General features: G+C 40.7%; 1 protein-coding gene across 1 annotated transcript in view; it reads left to right on the top strand.

Moving 5' to 3' along the window:
- The window catches only part of LOC146489772 (uncharacterized), a 55,542-nt gene that overhangs the window by 23,435 nt on the left and 13,202 nt on the right, over positions 1–18,905 (top strand). Inside the window, exons 8-9 of the mRNA XM_085103300.1 lie at positions 787–1,437; positions 13,924–16,382. Of these exons, the coding sequence (XP_084959426.1) occupies positions 787–1,437; positions 13,924–16,382 (3,110 nt within the window). The remainder of the gene's footprint in view (positions 1–786; positions 1,438–13,923; positions 16,383–18,905) is intronic.

Raw genomic sequence — 18,905 nt, 5'->3', positions numbered from 1 at the left:
ACACAACTTAAATTAACGCGAATTGTAGCTAGAAAAATTAATACAAAGAGGTGCTAAAATTTCAAAACGAGGGATATTAACGCGATTTACACAGAGAAACAGAATTGTTCATCGACAACAGGAACAAATTTGTGTAAAATTCCGAAATGCAAACAATGTTCGTGGAACTGTCCCTAAACATATCGGAGTTAAGCGAAGTAATCTGGCCACTTCGAGCGTTCTTCACAGTGTCCATGATACCGGTCGATCTCCACTCAGAGAAGACAATGCATTTTCCTTTCTGGTGTGTATAGAGAATTTGGGACGAAACTCATGAAAATTAAGGTCGCAAAAAATTAACACGCTACTTAATTTGTGACGCAGAAATTAACGCTTATAAAAATTAACGCGACTTAAGTTAACGCAATTTTTTTTTTAGTTTCGCGTTTATTTCATGAAACATTAATTTCCTATAATAAGGTATAGAAAGAATACTAATGAGGTGAAAGACAACGAAACTCTGTCTTCCCAGGGACTGAAACTCAAATGCGTCTTCCAGGTCTTTCAGATTGATAGTGTTTTTCCGTCCACTTAAATGATTTCAGTGACGTGGTAGGTTGTAATTTTCAAATTTTTAAATAAATAAAAGAAGGAAAAATGGTTCGAGAATTCACCTCTTAATTAACTTTCTAGTTGAAAGTTGCATTTTTTTTATTTCTTGCCTCTAGCGATAAGCAGAGGAAAATTAATTTTCAGCAGCAAAGAAGGCAGGGCTCTTATCAAATGTTTTCGTAACTCTTGTTGTAGGTCTCGACCGAGGAGTTACCTTCCAAAGAAAAAGAACAAATTATGCTCGTTTATGCCAACTCCTGGTCAGCGTGGCTTCACAAGTCCTGAGGCAAATATTGGACACAATCATTCCACCACAGAATCTTCGAAACGTCTTAAAACGTGACCCAGCACACTGTACACTCCAGTTGCTTCGAAAAGAAGGAATCGTAAATTCAATGCAGTGGAGTAAACTGTATCCTGCCAAACCCTCTTCAGTGTCATCCACAGGCTTCAGCCCCGCCCTCCTGATAGTCCTCCTTAGGACAATCTGCAAACTGAGTCCTCCACCCGCTGGTTGGGATGCTCCTCCCCATTCCGAGGACACCAGCCGTGAGGCTGACATTGCTCGTGTGAATTATTTTATGAATGCTGTATCGAACCAGGCAAGGGAAGCCTCTTTGAGTGATGCAGTGTTCAGTGAATACTGGCAGAAGATCCGGGACACGCTGGTGCGATTAGGAGGAGCTGGATATGAAGATGTTATTGATGAAATGAAGAATCAGGAAATGAACTATCTGGATGAGGAACATTTTATAGAGCTTTTCAAGCAGTGGAAAGAAGTTGAGGACACCATTAAGGTCAAACTGAATGAACTTGAGATTGTGATGAGGAGTTCCGGAGAGGAAGGTGAGAATTCAAAAGAAGATGGCTGCGAGATCTGCTCGCCGTGCTCGAAGACAAACACCAGTTATTCTCGACGAGATTCTTCTTACAGTCAATTCACGCGTGACCGGCATTTTGAAATTTGAACGGCGTTTTGAAATTTACCTGTCAGTTTTGAACATCACCAACGAGGTTTCAAATTTCCCGTAGAAGTTTCCCTAGTTTATTGACGGTATAAAGCTTTGAATTTTTCTTTACATTACAACATTTGTTACTACAGCGGTACTGCAGTAATATTTTTGTAAGGTCAGCGGATGCATGTCACCAATTTGCTTGGTGACCGCTCATCCTGGCTCGTAGCCGCTATGTTTTCGTTCTCATTACGAGTGTGATTTTGTTTGGTCTTTATCCGTGTAATCCTTCATCATCCACACGTGTGGAAGGCCGTCTGAGTTGTTATCTTAAGTAAAAGGTTTTATCTTACGAATAACAATCAGTCTTGCTTGTCGAAACTCCTTCGGATGTTATAAGTTTGATGTGCGAAGGCAGCCACAATAACAACCCACGGAGGATGCGGTTGAAATAACAAGTCAAGTTGTGGTTCTTAGTGAGTTTAATTCTACCGTAATGACTTTGTTGTTGGCAGCGACAACTTTGTAATAGATGCTAAAGAAGACGTTTGCGAGAATTCGTTGCGTTTAATTGTTGAACTTACGGAGTTAACGAAGGCTGCCGAAGTTTAGGCATTTAGGGAACAGGAAAATGGTGAGCACATGGTTGAAGTTCGCAGCAGGAAGCTAACTGAAAAGGGTCGGCACTATCAAACCGAAATCAAAGTTAAATCGTTCAAGTCTAAAAGGTCTACGTTTACAGGATCACTAAGGAATACGTTGTTGCTTCGAGGACAGTGTAATGAATTATCAGATTGGATTGATATAAAAATAATAATTATCAAAAAGTGTCAAAAATGGTTCGAAAGAAACACAGACGTTTCGGGAAGAAGGGTTATATACCCGAAACTTCTGTGTTTCTTTCAAACCATTTTTGACACTTTTTGATAATTATTTTTATATCAATCCAATCCGAAAACATTTTCAAGTGTCACGCATCTCCAAGGAACTTTCCTTTCTCCGTTCATTATTAATGAATTATCAACTTGGAAGCAGGAATTTAGTAGAGCTCAAGTTCTGTGGAGTGAATTCACGGATGCGTATAACGAGATCAGAGAAATTGTTCAAGACGAGGAGTTAGCGAATGTCAGGGACATCTGGGAGCAAGTCTGTGGTGAGTGGTCTAGTTTTGAAAGGGATATGAGGGATGAAATTAGATACTTGTAACAAACTGCACTGGAGTCTGGTTCTGTCAGTTCTAAGGGTTCCAAGAAGAGTAAATTGACCAATACCAACAAATCAAATGTGGATACTGTACTTTCAACCAAGGCAGATAAGTACAAGCTAAAACAGGAAGAAGCGGCCTTGAAGGTTAAGTTAGCCTTTGTGGAGCAAGAAAAAGCTCTAAAACTAGAGAAGGTAATGCAGGAACAAAAACTAGAAGAGCTCAGACTGAAGATGGAGCTCGAACTAAGCAGAGCCAAGTTAAGTGTATGCGAAGAGATTGAAAAGGAGCAAACACCCTCGCTTCAGGATGAAGACTTAGCTACTCTTCTTTCTGATTGTAAGGGCGAAGGAGTTAAAAGGTTCTTACAGTCTCTTCCAGTACCTACCAGTGCTAATGTGGTCTCCACGTCAGTTCAGTCCTATGCCCAGGTTTCTCTAGCGCCAGTTTTAACAACAACATCCACACCTAAGTCAACCACATGTAGTTTGCGGGCATCAGCTCCATCGTTCTCTGCAGCAGTTGTAACAAACTCAGTATTTACTGTTCGTCATTTTGAACATAGACAAGCCTTCCCACTCAAGGAGAAGTGCCTAGTTCTCAAACTGTCACACCAACAAGAGGTGATCCTCCTGTAACTATTCCTTTCAGCGGTCCATCACCAATTATGTCAGCAGATGTTGCATCACCTTCAAACTACCAGTTTGTTCATCCTCAAGGTCAAGCAAACTCCTTCAGTGAAGGGTGGGAAAAGGTAGCATTATCACTGGAAAAATGTATGGACAAGTTAACTGAAGCTAACTTAGAACAAAGTACTGTGAGCAAACAATTGTTTGTCTCTGGACAGCTTCCAAAGATTACCATTCCAATTTTTAGCGGTGACCCCCTGCAATACCCAGTTTGGAAAAGTGCCTTCAATGCCCTAATTGACTCGAGACCTTTAGAGGCAGACATCAAGTTGAATATGTTGAATCAGTATGTATCAGGAAAGCCAAAACAAGTTGTGGAACACTATCTTCTGATCGGCACAGAAGATGCTTACCAGAAAGCCAGGTCCGTACTGCAGGAAAGATATGGAAATTGCAATGTTGTTAGCTCAGCCTTCATCAACAAGTTAGATAAATGGCCCAAGATAGGTCCTAAGGACGCTGTTGCTCTGAGAGAATATTCTGACCTTCTTGATAAAGTCTTAGCTGCCAAGGAAAACATTCCAGCACTTTCTGTACTGGATTATGCGAAAGAAAATGTGAAGCTATGTGCTAAACTTCCCTACTACTTAGAGACTAAGTGGAGGGATGCAGTTAATCATTGGAGACACACCCATGGTGAAGCTAGTTACCCTACCTTTCTCAAGTTTGCGGGTTTCATCAGAGATGCAGCAGATAAGGCGAACATTCCAGAGTTGGAAAGCCTGTCTACATCTAGCAGTCCAAGTTTTCACAGCAGACAGAAGCCAGATAGGAACAGGGGTAGTTTCCTTGCCACATCAGTCTCGTGATTTTTGCAGAAGACCTTTCAGTGAAAGGAGAGACTTCTTCTTCCGTGAACGTCTATGTATGGGCTGTGCAGCCAGTAACAGTCATCAGGTAGCGAACTGCCGAAAGAGATTGAAATGCAGAACGTGCTCAGGAATGCATTCCACATGCCTCCACAAGGAACAAACACAAGACAGTGTTGCCGTCTCTAATTGTATGAGTGTATGTTTACTTCCTGATCAAAGCAGTGGATTTGATCACACCATGATTGTACCAGTGTGGGTCAGGCCAGTGGGAGAGCCAGACAAGGAAGTGTTGCAGTATGCAGTTCTTGATGACCATTCAAATGTCAGTTTTGTGTCTCAAACTCTTTGTGAACGGTTAAATCTACAAGGCCCGTCAACTGAGCTTCTGTTGACAACAATGCAAGAGCAGAATGCACACGTTCAAACCAGCAAGATATCTGGGCTAGAAGTTTTGGATTATCACAGGGAGTGTGTTGTAAAAATGCCAGTGGCCTTTACCCGAGAACTTGTTTCAGCCAATCGATCTCAGATTCCAAAACCTGAAGTTGCCAGAGAATGGCAACATTAGAAGCCCTTCGCCGATAAGTGAACACCGTACCATCCAGACGCAGAGATTTCTATCCTGATTGGAAACAACTGTCCGAGAGCCATCCGACCAAGAGAAATAGTTGCCGGCGAAGATGATGAGCCGTATGCCCAAAGAACCGTACTTGGCTGGGGAGTGATCGGAAGAGTCTGTAAGTCACGTGATGAGGAAGACGGAAACAGGGGTGTGTGCAATAGAATTACAGCTTCAGAAGTCCATAGCCGCTTTGCGTTCACAACGAAGGCCAAAGAGATTGTTGACCCGGAGAAGGTTCTCCGTGTGCTAGAAACTGACTTTGTTGAGACAAGTACTAAGAACAAACCTTATTCCATAGAAGATGAGCGATTCCTAAGGATTCTAGAGAACGGAGTGAAGAAACGACCAGATGGACATTATGAAATGCCCCTTCCATTGAAGTAAAACAATGTGTGTCTACCCAACAATCGCCAACTTGCTGTAAAGAGGTGGAACCAGCTGAATTGCCAGATTCAAGAAGAATCCGAAGTTCTTTGCAGACTACCAGACCTTTATGAAGGACTTAATTTCTCAATGTGCAGAAAGAGTTCCTGTAGATCGTCTTGAGGTACAAGATGGTAAACTCAATTATGTCCCACATACAGGAGTCTACCACCCAAAGAAACCGGGACAGATCAGAGTGGTGTTTGATTGTTCAGCCCAGTTTAACGGAGTCAGCCTCAACGACAACTTGCTACAAGGCCCTGACTTTATGAACGATCTGTTAGGAATCCTGTGTCGTTTCCGCCAGGAAAGCGTTGCATTTATGACGGACATCAAGAGCATGTTCCACCAGTTCGTAGTTGCCGAAGAGCACAGAGACCTGTTGCATTTCTTATGGTGGCTGGATGGGGACCCGTCAAATGAAGTAGTTGAGTACCGTATGAAAGTTCACCTGTTCGGAGCCAGTAGTTCCCCAGGTTGTGCGAACTTCGGGCTTAGGCGAGCAGCTGACGATGGTGAAGAAGAGTTTGGTGCGGATGCAGCTGCGTTTATACGCAGGGGCTTCTACGTAGATGATGGGTTGAAGCCCGTTTCAACAGTTCCTGAAGCCATCCAATTGATCAAAGCCAGTCAAGCCATCTGTGACAAAGCAGCGCTCAGATTACACAAGATAGTGTCTAACAAGAAAGAAGTTCGACTTGAGAACGCTTCTTCATTATTTTCACTTTATCCAAGTCGCCATTCCATTTATCATTTAACCACATTTATCATTTGGACATATTTGAGCCTTGCAGTATAGCAGGACATGTGTCACCCATAAGAACCTAGTATATGGCCTCGCTCACCATGGGTCTCCCATAGCTCAGTGGTTAGAGCGTCGAACCGGTATCAGGAAGGTCATGGGTTCGATTCCCGTTAAGGGCCTCGGAAAATTCTTTTTCCGAGTTATTCGACTTGAGAACGCTTCTTCATTATTTTAAGAAAGAAGTTCTTGAGGCTATTCCGGCTGATGACCATGCAAAGGGAATCAAGGAACTGAACTTAGCCGTAGATCCTTTGCCTATTGAGAGAGCCCTGGGTGTGACTTGGTGTGTTGAGAACGATAGTTTTCGGTTCCGTATTGATCTTCGTGACCGCCCTTTAACTCGGCGAGGTGTCTTGTCGACTATTGGTTCTATCTATGATCCTAACGGTTACATAGCCCCTGTGACACTCAAAAGAAAGCAGATACTCCAGCAGATGTGCAAAGATAAGTTAGACTGGGATAGCCCTGTCCCTGAGTATCTACACCCACAGTGGGAGAAGTGGCGACAAGAAGTCGTAGAGTTGGAGAAGCTGGGGATACAGCGATGTTTCAAACCGAACAACTTTGGCTCCGTGAAAGCTGTGGAGATGCACTACTTTTCAGATGCTTCAGTGGAGGGCTACGGTCAGTGCTCTTATCTTAGACTGATTAACGAACATGACCAAGTTCATTGCTCTTTCGTCGTCGGAAAGGCACGGGTAACACCTCTAAAGCACAAGACCATCCCAAGGCTGGAGTTAGCAGCTGCTACCACCTCAGCAAGAATAAGTGAGTTTGTGAGAAGAGAGTTGGAGTACCCAGAGATCAAAGAGTTCTTCTGGACAGACAGCCGAGTAGTTCTCGGATACATTAACAATGAAGCTAAGAGATTTCACGTTTATGTCGCTAACAGGGTGCAGCAGATCCGTGACCTAACTGATCCTAACTCGTGGTTCTATGTTGACACAAGCAACAACCCAGCAGATTACGCGTCACGAGGACTCACAGCAAAGCAGCTGGTAGAAGGTTCGCGTTGGTTAACCGGTTCTGAGTTTCTATGGAAGAGCGGACCCTGTAAACCTGAAAATGTGGAGGTGTCTCCCCTTCAAGAGTCGGACCCGGAGGTGAAGAAAGTGTCCGTATTGATTACGGAAGTCAAGAGTTTTGTTCCATTTCCTGATCACTTCGAGACGAGCAGACTGGATGGTGTATCCAGTTGGTACCAAGCTATGACGGTCATAGCGCTATGCTTACGACTGAAGTCCAAGTTTTAAAAAAGAGAAGTGAAGAAGCCCAGGAAACCTGTGACAAGGTCAGGGGCAGATGCTGAGAAATCTATGCAAAAGGTTACACTGTCAGAGCTTCAAAAAGCAGAGAAGACCATCATCCGGTGTTTGCAGTACGAACATTTCCATGAAGAACTTCAAATTCTCTGCAACCTGAATGTGACTGACGGAGAAACAAACAGAGGTCAAGCTAGAAGAAGAAATCAAGCATTGCGAAAGTCCAGTTCGCTGTACAAACTGGATCCCTTGTTTCGTGTTGGAGGACGTATCGGTAGAGCAAATTTACCAGTTGACATGAAGCATCCAGTCATTATTCCGCGAAAAGGTCATTTGATCTCACACGTTTTAAGTCCAAATTGAAGACATTTTTATTTAGAGTTGCTTACAATACGATGTAAGGACTGTAAGAATTGTAAATAACTATTTTTAATTAATTATTTTTTATTTTTATTTTTTATTTTTTATTTTTTACATATACAATTTGTTAGGCGCATTTGATCATATACACATGCTAATTTGCGCCATACAAATATTAATTATTATTATTATTATTATTATTTGACTGAACTATTAATTAAACTTCACCACTTGAAAGTGAACCACATGGGTCGCGGGATGACGCATAACGAGCTGCGCCAGAATGGCTATTGGTTGATCAGTGGATCTTCGGGAGTGTCAAGATTCATATCAAGCTGTGAAACGTGTAGACGGCTACGCAGACCCACAGAGCAGCACAAGATGGCTTGTCTTCCTGTGGACAGACTCGAACCAGCACCTCTATTTTCCTATTGTGCAGTTGATCACTTCGGACCGTTCATTGTCAAAGAAAGAAGGAGTGACGTTAAACGTTATGGAGTATTGTTCACGTGTATGGGTTCAAGAAGTGTTCATTTGGAGACTGCCAATTTACTGGACAGTTCTTCCTTTATCAATGCGCTGAGTCGTTTCATGAATCGGAGAGGCGCTGTCAGGCAGCTGAGGTCTGACCAAGGGACAAATTTCGTTGGTGCACGGAATGAATTGAAGTCAGCTTTATCTGAGATGGACCAAGAACACGTTCAAGAGTGCTTGCTTAGGAATGGATGCGAGTGGATCCCATTCGAAATGAACGTGCCCCACTCTAGCCACATGGGAGGAACCTGGGAAAGGTTGATTCGCAGTGTACGCAATGCATTGGAATCACTGTTGTTGAAGGCCGGGAGTCAACTCGATGATGAAACTTTGCGCACATTTATGACAGAAGTCGAGTGCATTATCAACTCAAGACCTCTCAGTGTTGACTACCTATGTAATGCAGATGCACCAGAGCCATTAACACCAAACCACCTCCTCACTATGAAGCCGAAACGAGTGTTACCACCGCCAGGAGAATTTGAACGAGCGGATGTGTATTGCCGCAGGCGTTGGAGAAGAGTGCAGTATTTCGCGAACGAATTTTGGCTGAGATGGCGCAAAGAGTATCTTCAATCGTTACAAGTCAGACAGAAGTGGGTTCAGCCAAAGAAAAATCTTACTGTTGGTGACGTAGTAATTTCCAAAGAGAATAGGGAACCCGTAATAAGTGGCCGCTCGGCAGAGTAGTGCAGACTTACCCTAGATGGTTTCGTCAGAAAGGTCAGGTTGCTGATGGCAGATGGAGATCTGGATGATCGTGGCAAACGCCAAAGCCCGCCGTCATATCTAGACAGACCTATACATAAGCTTGTTCTACTGTTGACTGCAGATGAAGTGGTCTGCGAGGATGTCCTTCACCGGGAGACCAGGGAAGTCCCCATCGAGGAGCCAACGAAGAACACTTGAAGAGCAACATGATTATGACAGTGAAAATTGCAGTTGAACATTAAATTTATTAACTCGTTGATCATTTCAGTAACTGCTGCGGAGCAGTTATGTGAATTTTCGAGATGCTACTGTTTGCGGAGCATTTAACTACTAGTTTATTGAAGTTTAAACCTTTAAGTTTACTGTTGTTTGTGACTGCACGGATGCAGTTGAGGAGCCATGTTACTACAGCGGTACTGCAGTAATATTTTTGTAAGGTCAGCGGATGCATGTCACCAATTTGCTTGGTGACCGCTCATCCTGGCTCGTAGCCGCCATGTTTTCGTTCTCATCACGAGTGTGATTTTGTTTGGTCTTTATCCGTGTAATCCTTCATCATCCACATGTGTGGAAGGCCGTCTGAGTTGTTATCTTAAGTAAATGGTTTTATCTTACGAATAACAATCAGTCTTGCTTGTCGAAACTCCTTTGGATGTTATAAGTTTGATGTGCGAAGGCAGCCACAACATTAAGTATTTCTAGAATAACAATTGATTCCGAAGTCTTTTTTTTTCTGTTAATGCGTCCTCTTCGGAAAGATTTCTATAGAAATGTTCAACATTTCATTCACGTCGGACATTACAAAGAGAAATTCGAATGTTCATTTTATTCTCGGAAATACTGGTCACGCGTGACGTGAATTGACTGTAATATAATTGGTATGTTCCATGGATTACATGATTTGATTTTTTTACGGCTCAGATACGTCCGTCTCTCTTCCTACCGGACACGGCAAATCATTAGTTTATCAACTGGCGATTCCGGTAATGAAAGAGTTATCCAAGCGGTCAGATGAACTTTCGTTTCATGTTCCTTCGCAGCCGATGTTAACGGGGGTTTCTCCTCTCATTGCCCTGAAAAATTATCTGAAAGGCTCGCCTTGAAATGCTGTATTGGAGGCAAGCGCACGCCTATTAGGCATATTAGGCCTGGGTTCAAAACTGTATCCTAGCAACATGCAGCGCATGCTCAATAAAGATCTTACTCGATTCATGCAGAGTCTTTCTCGCGAACGCCATAATCGAGCAAGCAAAAGAAAGGCTCTGCTAGCAGGGTGACTTTACCCGAAAGTGACTATGATATCGTGCGATATCAGGTCAGAGACTAGCCTCCCACGCAGACGTTCTTAGGGGTTCGTCACGCGTCTCCTCGAGGAAACGCCTGACGAACCCCTAAGGAAGTCTGCGTGGGAGGCTAGTCATAGACTTGATATCGTAGGTTATCAGGACAGTAGACTAGGCTTCTGATTGGCTAATTGCGAATTTGGGTACGGTAAAAAAGAAATATTGCAATTTTTTGTGAAGTATAAATAAATTTAAAAATAAAGGTACATTTTTATTGAATTTCAAAGCCTTTAAGAGCGGCTGCCTGTAAGGATCGAGAATTCGCCGTCAACGACCAATTTGGCGAATCGCTCATATTCGGTCCAAAAATACCCTTTGGTGAACTATTCTCAAAAATCATATTTAAAAGTTCCAGCGACTTTTTAATTTTGAGAGATTCGCAAAAATTTGAAACTACGGTCAAAGTGCGGGTTTTCGACCGACTGAAGGCTCAAAATAAGGTGAGTGAACGAAGCACTGCCAAATGCTTCAAATAACTTCAGTTAAAGTCAAACTTTACACAAACTATGAACAACTATTCTTGTTTATTGTCCACTACTAAACATTTTCAAATCTATTTATTTTGTGATTCTAGCGGGCACTTTAAAACCACCTTTGTAGAGCGGTTAAAAATGGCGGCGAAATGTAGGTAATATTTACCGGCACAAAAGTGTTCCTGGTACCTCAGTTTTCGATAATTTTACTTAACATTCACCATGCCAAGTTTCAAGCTCGGACTCGCAACGCTTCCCTCTGAGAAAATCGGAGAACTTTTACAATGTGTTCGGCTCAAATAACACAAGATTTATCGACAAAATGGAAGCTAATTAACTCCAATAAGGCCAAAATCCAAAAAAATAAACTCAAATCTTGTTAATTTGTACATTGACCCTGACGATATGTACACTATCATGCAGACAACGGTCACAGAGGTTTTGGCCTCTCGAAAGTCTAAATTTGAAATGAAAATCTGTGCTCTTTCACCACGGCGGCATTTGCCTTTTGTTTACTTCAGTACGTGTAACAGTTGTCCAAACACAAGCGCCTTTGACAGATCAAATCTAAGAGATGTCATGAATCCTTAGCTGCTTGGTTTTCTAAAAAAACTCGCTGAATTCTTAAGGTAAGCGGAAAAATGGAATACTCTATTAGAATAAACATTTTAAAAACTGTAAGATCGAGATGAAATCGCTTGCAACCATGAACCAATTAATATTAAAGGTATTCTTACGTTGAGTGGCAATGAAAACATGCGATTCGTTGCTTCTCAGTTGAGAGGTGCGAAAAGATGTAAAAAGATTTGTTAATGTTTTTTTTAATAATCAAAATTGGTGTCAGTAAAACGCGGGGTCGGGGCCGGGGTCGGGGTCGGTGTCTCTTTTTTTGTTTTTCGACATCACAGGTCATTTGTGGGTCAAATAAGGATTAAAGCCAATATAAAAAAAGTGAGTCTCTAAAGCTTACTAGCTTAGGATAGGTCATCGGTGGCAACACTCGATGCAGTTCCGTATTCTGGCGGACATTGTTCCGTGAATTGACGACCTTTTATTCTTCTAACAAACGAAATGAGGCAAAAAATACAAGGTACGAGACAATATATTTCCTTAAACTAACAAATTCTTGAACTAAAATGTGCATGATCTTACTATGAACACCCCCACGGTTATCGACGCCATTTTGACGAGAAGGCAAACAGGCTTGAAATAACAGTGTTTGTATGGAAATCCGATGTCAAATAATTTTCATAAAACATTGCTGCTGAAAAATTCATGAATTGGAAACTTTTAGCACTAGGAAAAGGATTTTAGGAAAAAAAATTGGAGGGATGTAGCTGTGCCAGAAAGCGTCCAGTCATGTTTTGAACTTTTCATACATTTGTCTGTAAAGCGAACCAGCCGTGAACTGCTACTAAAAATAGTTCGCGGGAAAAAATACAGGAAAATCGATCCGCAAAAATGGTAGCAGATTCATCGCTATTTAACATTTATGATACAAAAGATGTTAAATGTGTAAAAAAAAGTTGGAAGAGAAATGGAATCTTTAATATCATTTTTTAAGGAGTTGAAGTATATTGATTGGGGGTACTTGGAAGCTTACAGAAAATTTACGAAGATTAGTCACAGAAAGGAAAGACCGTTTCTTTGCCCTATTAGATTTTCCAAACAGAGGCATTTAACTCGCCGTTGTACAACGGCGAAATTTCAGTCTCCTATATATAAAGAGGCATTCACTTCGCCGTTGTACAACGGCGAGATTTTAGTCTCCTTTATATATAGAGGCATTCTTTTCGCCGTTGTACAACGGCGAGATTTCAGTCTCCTATATATATAGAGGCATTCACTTCGCCGTTGTACAACGGCGAGATTTTAGTCTCCTTTATATATAGAGGCATTCTTTTCGCCGTTGTACAACGGCGAGATTTTAGTCTCCTTGTATATAGAGGCATTCTTTTCGCCGTTGTACAACGGCGAGATTTTAGTCTCCTATATATACAGAGGCATTCTTTTCGTCGTTGTACAACGGCGAGATTTTAGTCTCCTATATATACAGAGGCATTCTTTTCGTCGTTGTACAACGGCGAGAGTTTAGTTTCCGTTATATACAGAGGCATTCACTTCGTGCTTGTACCACGGCGAGATTTCAGTCAAATTTATATAAAGAGGCATTTAACTCGCCGTTGTACAACGCCTTTGTACAATTGTTATTCTTTAAATACTTGTGCTGTAATGTAAAAAAAATTCATAGTTTTATACCGTCAATAAACTAGGGAAATTTCTACGGGAACACTGAAATCTCATTGGCGACGTCAAAACTGACATGTTAATTTTAGCCTGTTCCAGGCTCCTAGAGAGACGCGCGAAGGAGAGGCGAGGGGACGAAAACGAGGGGTGACTCGTTTTCGTCTCCTTGCCTCTCCTTTGCGCCTCTCTCTGGGAGCCTGGAACAGGCTATGTTAATTTAAAAACTCCACTCAAATTTAAAAACAAAAACGGGAAAGCTTAACGACGTGGATTCACTGTCAAACTTCTTTCCTTCCAACGTGTTGTAGAGGATGATGGTTGAACACGTGAAAAACGATTGAAAGCCCTTCCCATGAAGCTCAGTGTATAATTCATGTTTGAGCCGTTGGTGATAGCGAAGATACTATTATTATTATTATTATTATTATTATTAACTGTATCTAGTAGATTTTATTCTTGTAAAAAATAAAGTTATCATTCCTTATTATTATTATTATTATTATTATTATTATTATTATTATTATTATTATTATTATTATTAATGTTATTAAATAGAGAAAAAAAATAGTCCCCGGCCCCGGCCGCCGACCCCGCGTTTTACTGACACCCAAATTAAAAAGTCGCTGGAACTTTAAAATATGATTTTTGAAAATAGTTCACCAAAGGGCATTTTTGTACCGAATATGAGCGATTCGCCAAATTGGTCGTTGACGGGGAATTTTCGATCCTTACAGGAAGCCGCTCTTAAACTTTCTTTTTCTTCCGCTCTGTTAACGAAATGCAGGCTCTCCCGCCAACTTGGCAAGATAAGGTTGTGCACAACGAGCAAAAAAAGGTTATATATTAACAACAAAACAAATAACGAACTTTTGTGGTATTTTCGTCTTCTTGCAGATGTGTCTTATCCTGCCCAGATCATAGAAGGGATCCGTCAACATTACAGAACCTGTGAAGGACGTGTACTGCCTATTCCTTGGTGTGAAGACTTCAGTTTTCATCTAAATGATATCTTTACTAGGTTGAAGATTGTTAGCAAAGAAAAATCCCGAGGAACATTAACAGATGAAATCACTAACATTACAGGCATATTCAGAGCACATAAAGAATGTCAAAAGCCCCGGACTGTCTTAATCGAAGGAGATTCTGGCATGGGAAAGACAACCTACTGTCAAAAGCTGGCGTACGATTGGGCTACTAAACAACAAGAATGGGACGAATCTTTCCCTGAGATTGAGGTTCTACTGCTTCTGAGATGTCATGATATTAAATCTGATATCTGGGAAGCCATCGATGACCAACTTCTTCCTGAAGATGTTGACGAAGAAGTTAGGAGAAGCTTTTTTAAATTCATCCATGAAAATCAATCAAAGGTCTTGTTAGTATTTGACGGATTAGACGAAGCAGATTCCAGTATACCAGAAATGTACTTTAACCTCGTCAAAGGTAAAGTGCTTCCTGATTGTCACATTGTTCTTACATCTCGTCATGAGGCTGGAAGGAAAGTAAGGCGATACTGTGACACTTTATGGGATATTGTAGGATTTACTAAAAGTGATGCGGAGAGCTTTATTCTCAAGTACTTTAAAAACATGGAACACTTACCTGGAAAGCTACTACAAGAGCTTCGGAGTGATTGGCCTGAACATCCAGACATAATCGAATTAACTACGAATCCTCTGAATACTGCTCTACTTTGCATTCTCTGCGAGGATTACAAAGGTGTTCTACCAAACAACAAAACGCAGTTATACATTGAGATTGTACGCTGTGTTTTGAGAAGATACGAAACAAAGCATGGATTGTCAAGTAACTGTGATGACCCACTTACAGTTTACAGGAAAGAACTGATACAACTGGGACATATGGCGTTACACTCTCTTCGTAAGGGGGAGTTATATTTTGAAGAACAAGAAATTGTTTGCAACTCCTCTGTTTTTACCAAGTTTGGTTTTCTTTCGATTGAGACCGGTGGCCCAAAGAGGAAACCTAGTCTTCGTTATAGGTTTTCTCACAAGACGTTTCAGGAGTTCTTTGCCGGTTTCTATCTTGCTTTTCTGATTGTTAACCAAGAAATTGACTGTGACTCAGTAGTGACCGATGAATTTAAGAGTGAACTGAAACAAGCGTTTTTGTTTATGAGTGGTATTGTAGCCTTACAGTGTGAAAAAACTGCAGTTTCTCTTGTGAAAAGTATAGCAGCCCATATAAATTTACGAAGCGATACTAGTGACCATGAATTTGTCATTTCTGAATGTGTTAAGTTTGCCTTTGACTGTATATTAGAATGTAAAACCCATAAGAGGAACCTCCAGTCCCATTTAATTAATACTTTTGGACGGAGCCTTGCTCTAAAAACATTAAATCTAATTCACTGCGGTGATAACTATCTCTACCTTCTAACTGAAATACTTAAGTTCAACACAGGTTTAACAAATTTGTATTTCAGAGTGATTAGAATTGGTGCTTCTGGTACTGCTGCTGCTATTTCTGAGGCTCTGAAAGTCAACACATGTTTGACTAATTTGAATTTGGGTTGGAACGATATTGGTGCTTCTGGTGCTGCTGCTATTTCAGAGGCTCTTAAAGTCAACACATGTTTGACTAATTTGAATTTGGGTTGGAACGGGATTGGTGCTTTTGGTGCTGCTGCTATTTCTGAGGCTCTGAAAGTCAACTCATGTTTGAGTAATTTGAATTTGGGTTGGAACGAGATTGGTGCTTCTGGTGCTGCTGCTATTTCTGAGGCTCTTAAAGTCAACACATGTTTGACTAATTTGGATTTGGAAGGAAACGGGATTGGTTTTTCTGGCGCTGCTGCTATTTCTGAGGCTCTGAAAGTCAACACATGTTTGACTAATTTGAATTTGGGTTGGAACGAGATTGGTGCTTCTGGTGCTGCTGATATTTCTGAAGCTCTTAAAGTCAACACACGTTTGACTAATTTGTGCTTGAGTGGGAATGATACTCGTGATTCTGGTGCTGCTGCTATTTCTGAGGCTCTTAAAGTCAACACATGTTTGACTTATTTAAATTTGAGTTGGAACGAAATTGGTGCTTCTGGTGCTGCTGCTATTTCTGAAGCTTTTAAAGTCAACACATGTTTGACTGATTTGGATTTGCAGAAGAATGGGATTGGTGCTTCTGGTGCTGCTGCTATTTCTGAGGCCGTTAAAGTCAACACATGTTTGACTGATTTGGATTTGAGTTGGAACGAGATTGGTGTTTCTGGCGCTGCTGCTATATCTGAGGCTCTTAAAGTCAACACATGTTTGACTAATTTAAATTTGTATTTCAACAGGATTGGTGCTTCTGGCATAGCTGCTATTTTGGCGGCGTGTAAGGTCAATACACCGGTGCTAATAGATTTTGATGAACATGTTGATTATGATGATGATGACGATGATGATGATGATGATTCTGATGATGATGATGATGATGATGATGATGATTCTGATTCTTATTCTGATTCTGATTGTGATGTTGTTAAAAAAGAAACTAAATTTGGTTGTGTGTGTATTTAGCATTGGTGATAATTGCTAATTATACATAGTTTAACTATATTTTAGGGAATAATCAAAACCATTGTACTTTGACAGGACTCATGAAGCAAGACATAAAAGGTTATTTCTGTTTGGACCCCTATCCCACACCTTTATCGACGTAAAAGCTGAGAAAAAGATTGAAACCTTTCCGTTTTTGTTTATTTTGGCTTTCAGTGACTTAATATTGACGTCCTTTATCACGTTTTAAGCCCAATAAATTTGTTTACGGGGTTCATCGATTGGTGGTGTCTTATGTAACCCTCCTTCCCCTATACAAGGTGGGTCCTCGTCGAGTACACTTGTTATAACTAGTTCTGTTAGCTTAAGTTTACCCAGTTTTTTAATTACGTTTTCGCAATTGCGGTTGTAAGCCGTGCACAAGCGATTGCTATGAAAAACGTATATAGTTGTTTTACATCTTTATTACACCCATTTTGAAATCACTGGTGATCCTTCTCAACAGTGCGATTTATTCCTAAATTGCACCATTTATTGATCTAAATCGCATCCTTTCTTTAGCCCATCGAAATGGAAATGAAGTAACAAAAACAGAATGTCATATTGACAATAAAACTCTGTGATTTCAAAATAGGTGTAATAAGGTGGTCATTGAACTTTGTGTCGTGCAATTTTGGTTTGAAATCATGCTTGTGATTTCAAATCGAACTCGCGCTGCGCGCTCATTTGATTTTGAAATCACGCGTATGATTTTAGACCAATTTGCCCTCCACACAGTTCAATTACCATTATTGTTGATTTGTTTGAAATTACCAACACTGCAGGAGAATTTCGGTGTCTAGTGTGTTAAAGTGCCGTATTCTGTAAATCTTTTTAATACTACCTTAAAGTGAACGTCAAAAGAACTAATGTAATTACTTTTATTCTTTATTAATACGTTTTTTCATGGTAAATAAAAATCTAAAGAATATCGTACCAGTAACATTGTATTCTGGAAAACAAGGGAATGGAACTGGGGAAGGTTATTTATCGCTATTTTGTTCGGCGCAGATCAAATACCTTTTGTGTAGATTTGTGATTCGTAGCTCAGTTTGTAAAACTCCGAACGCTTTGTAGAAAGCCATTGGTTCAACTCATATCTTTCCTTTATTCTCAAGCTTGTCAAAAACTGAACACAGTGTACTAACTACTTGTATAAGCTGGCCAACATTGACTTTCTCTTTATCTAGATCTTGAAAAAAAATCGAACTGTTTCAATCAATAAGCACACCCTCAAATAATCGCATCAATTAATGAAAAAATTTCATTTGAAGTTCAAATGCTTGGCCCTGTTAGTTTAATTAAACGATTGTTTTTTTCAGCTCAGTCAGTTAAAAACATTTTTACAGGGAAGGGAGGTTAATATTAAAGGAATTTGTGATGGGGTTTGAGCACGTCAACAGTAAGTCAACCGATACAAATTAAAATATCTGAAATCTGCATAGCCATTCTCAACTTCCAATAAGCGCTTGCAGACAACTATGCCTTACCTTAGAAGAGTATGCAGACAGGAGGTTTAAGTGTACGTAAAAATACCGGAATAAAACCTCGGCCTACGTACCAGCTCGCTCGGCGTTGTCTTTTGCAATACAAAGAACGTCCAGGCACCTCTGCTTGCAGGTTATTTCGGTCAGGGTTTTGTTTAAAAAAAACTCATTGAAAAACTCTGTTTGCGTACTCAACATAGAGCGGTTTTCAATTGGGTGTCAAAAGTAATTTAATTTGCGTTTGCTACTGCGCTTTATGATTGGTTAGCAAAGTTCGCGCCGTTTTCTCATTTTACTCACACGCTGCCCCCCATGATTTGCGCCAGTTTAATCTCAGTATTTAGCTTCACATTTTGATTGGTTCATTGCACTGTTTACGTCTGTTATGATTGGACAGAGTGATCACTTTATTTTTGGTTTACCACGCTCAACACTCAATCGAAAAAGCGTGTATTTTCACACTTTATTGTTGTAAATGTGATGTTCTTTAATGTGTATCTCTCGAAAAACGACTGTTCAGTGTCTTGTGTTACGTTAGACTTTAAGGGTGCATTTACAAACGAATACATTATATCTGCAGACAAACGTCTTGAAAATTAACCCTAACACTGCAGGTCACAAGAAACGCTTATCGTTTTTCAGCTTCGCAGCCAAAAATTAGTATTTGCGTGGTCGTGTTTTAATTATTAGTGTAATCCAGATAAAAAATGATGGACGAGTTCAAAAAACCGCTATGGTAACTGACCAGCAAACCCTGATGGAAAATTATCTTCTTCTTTAAAGGAAAAGCCATATCCAATTCTGAGAATTAGGAGGTCCAGTTTAAGAAGCTAAGGACGGTGCCTACTGA

This window comes from Pavona decussata, unplaced genomic scaffold, assembly GCF_977016875.1.
Source record: "Pavona decussata unplaced genomic scaffold, jaPavDecu1.1 SCAFFOLD_3, whole genome shotgun sequence".
Taxonomy (NCBI): Eukaryota; Metazoa; Cnidaria; class Anthozoa; order Scleractinia; family Agariciidae; genus Pavona; species Pavona decussata.
Note: the sequence above shows the minus strand (reverse complement) of the source record. Positions and strands in the feature narration are given on the sequence as shown.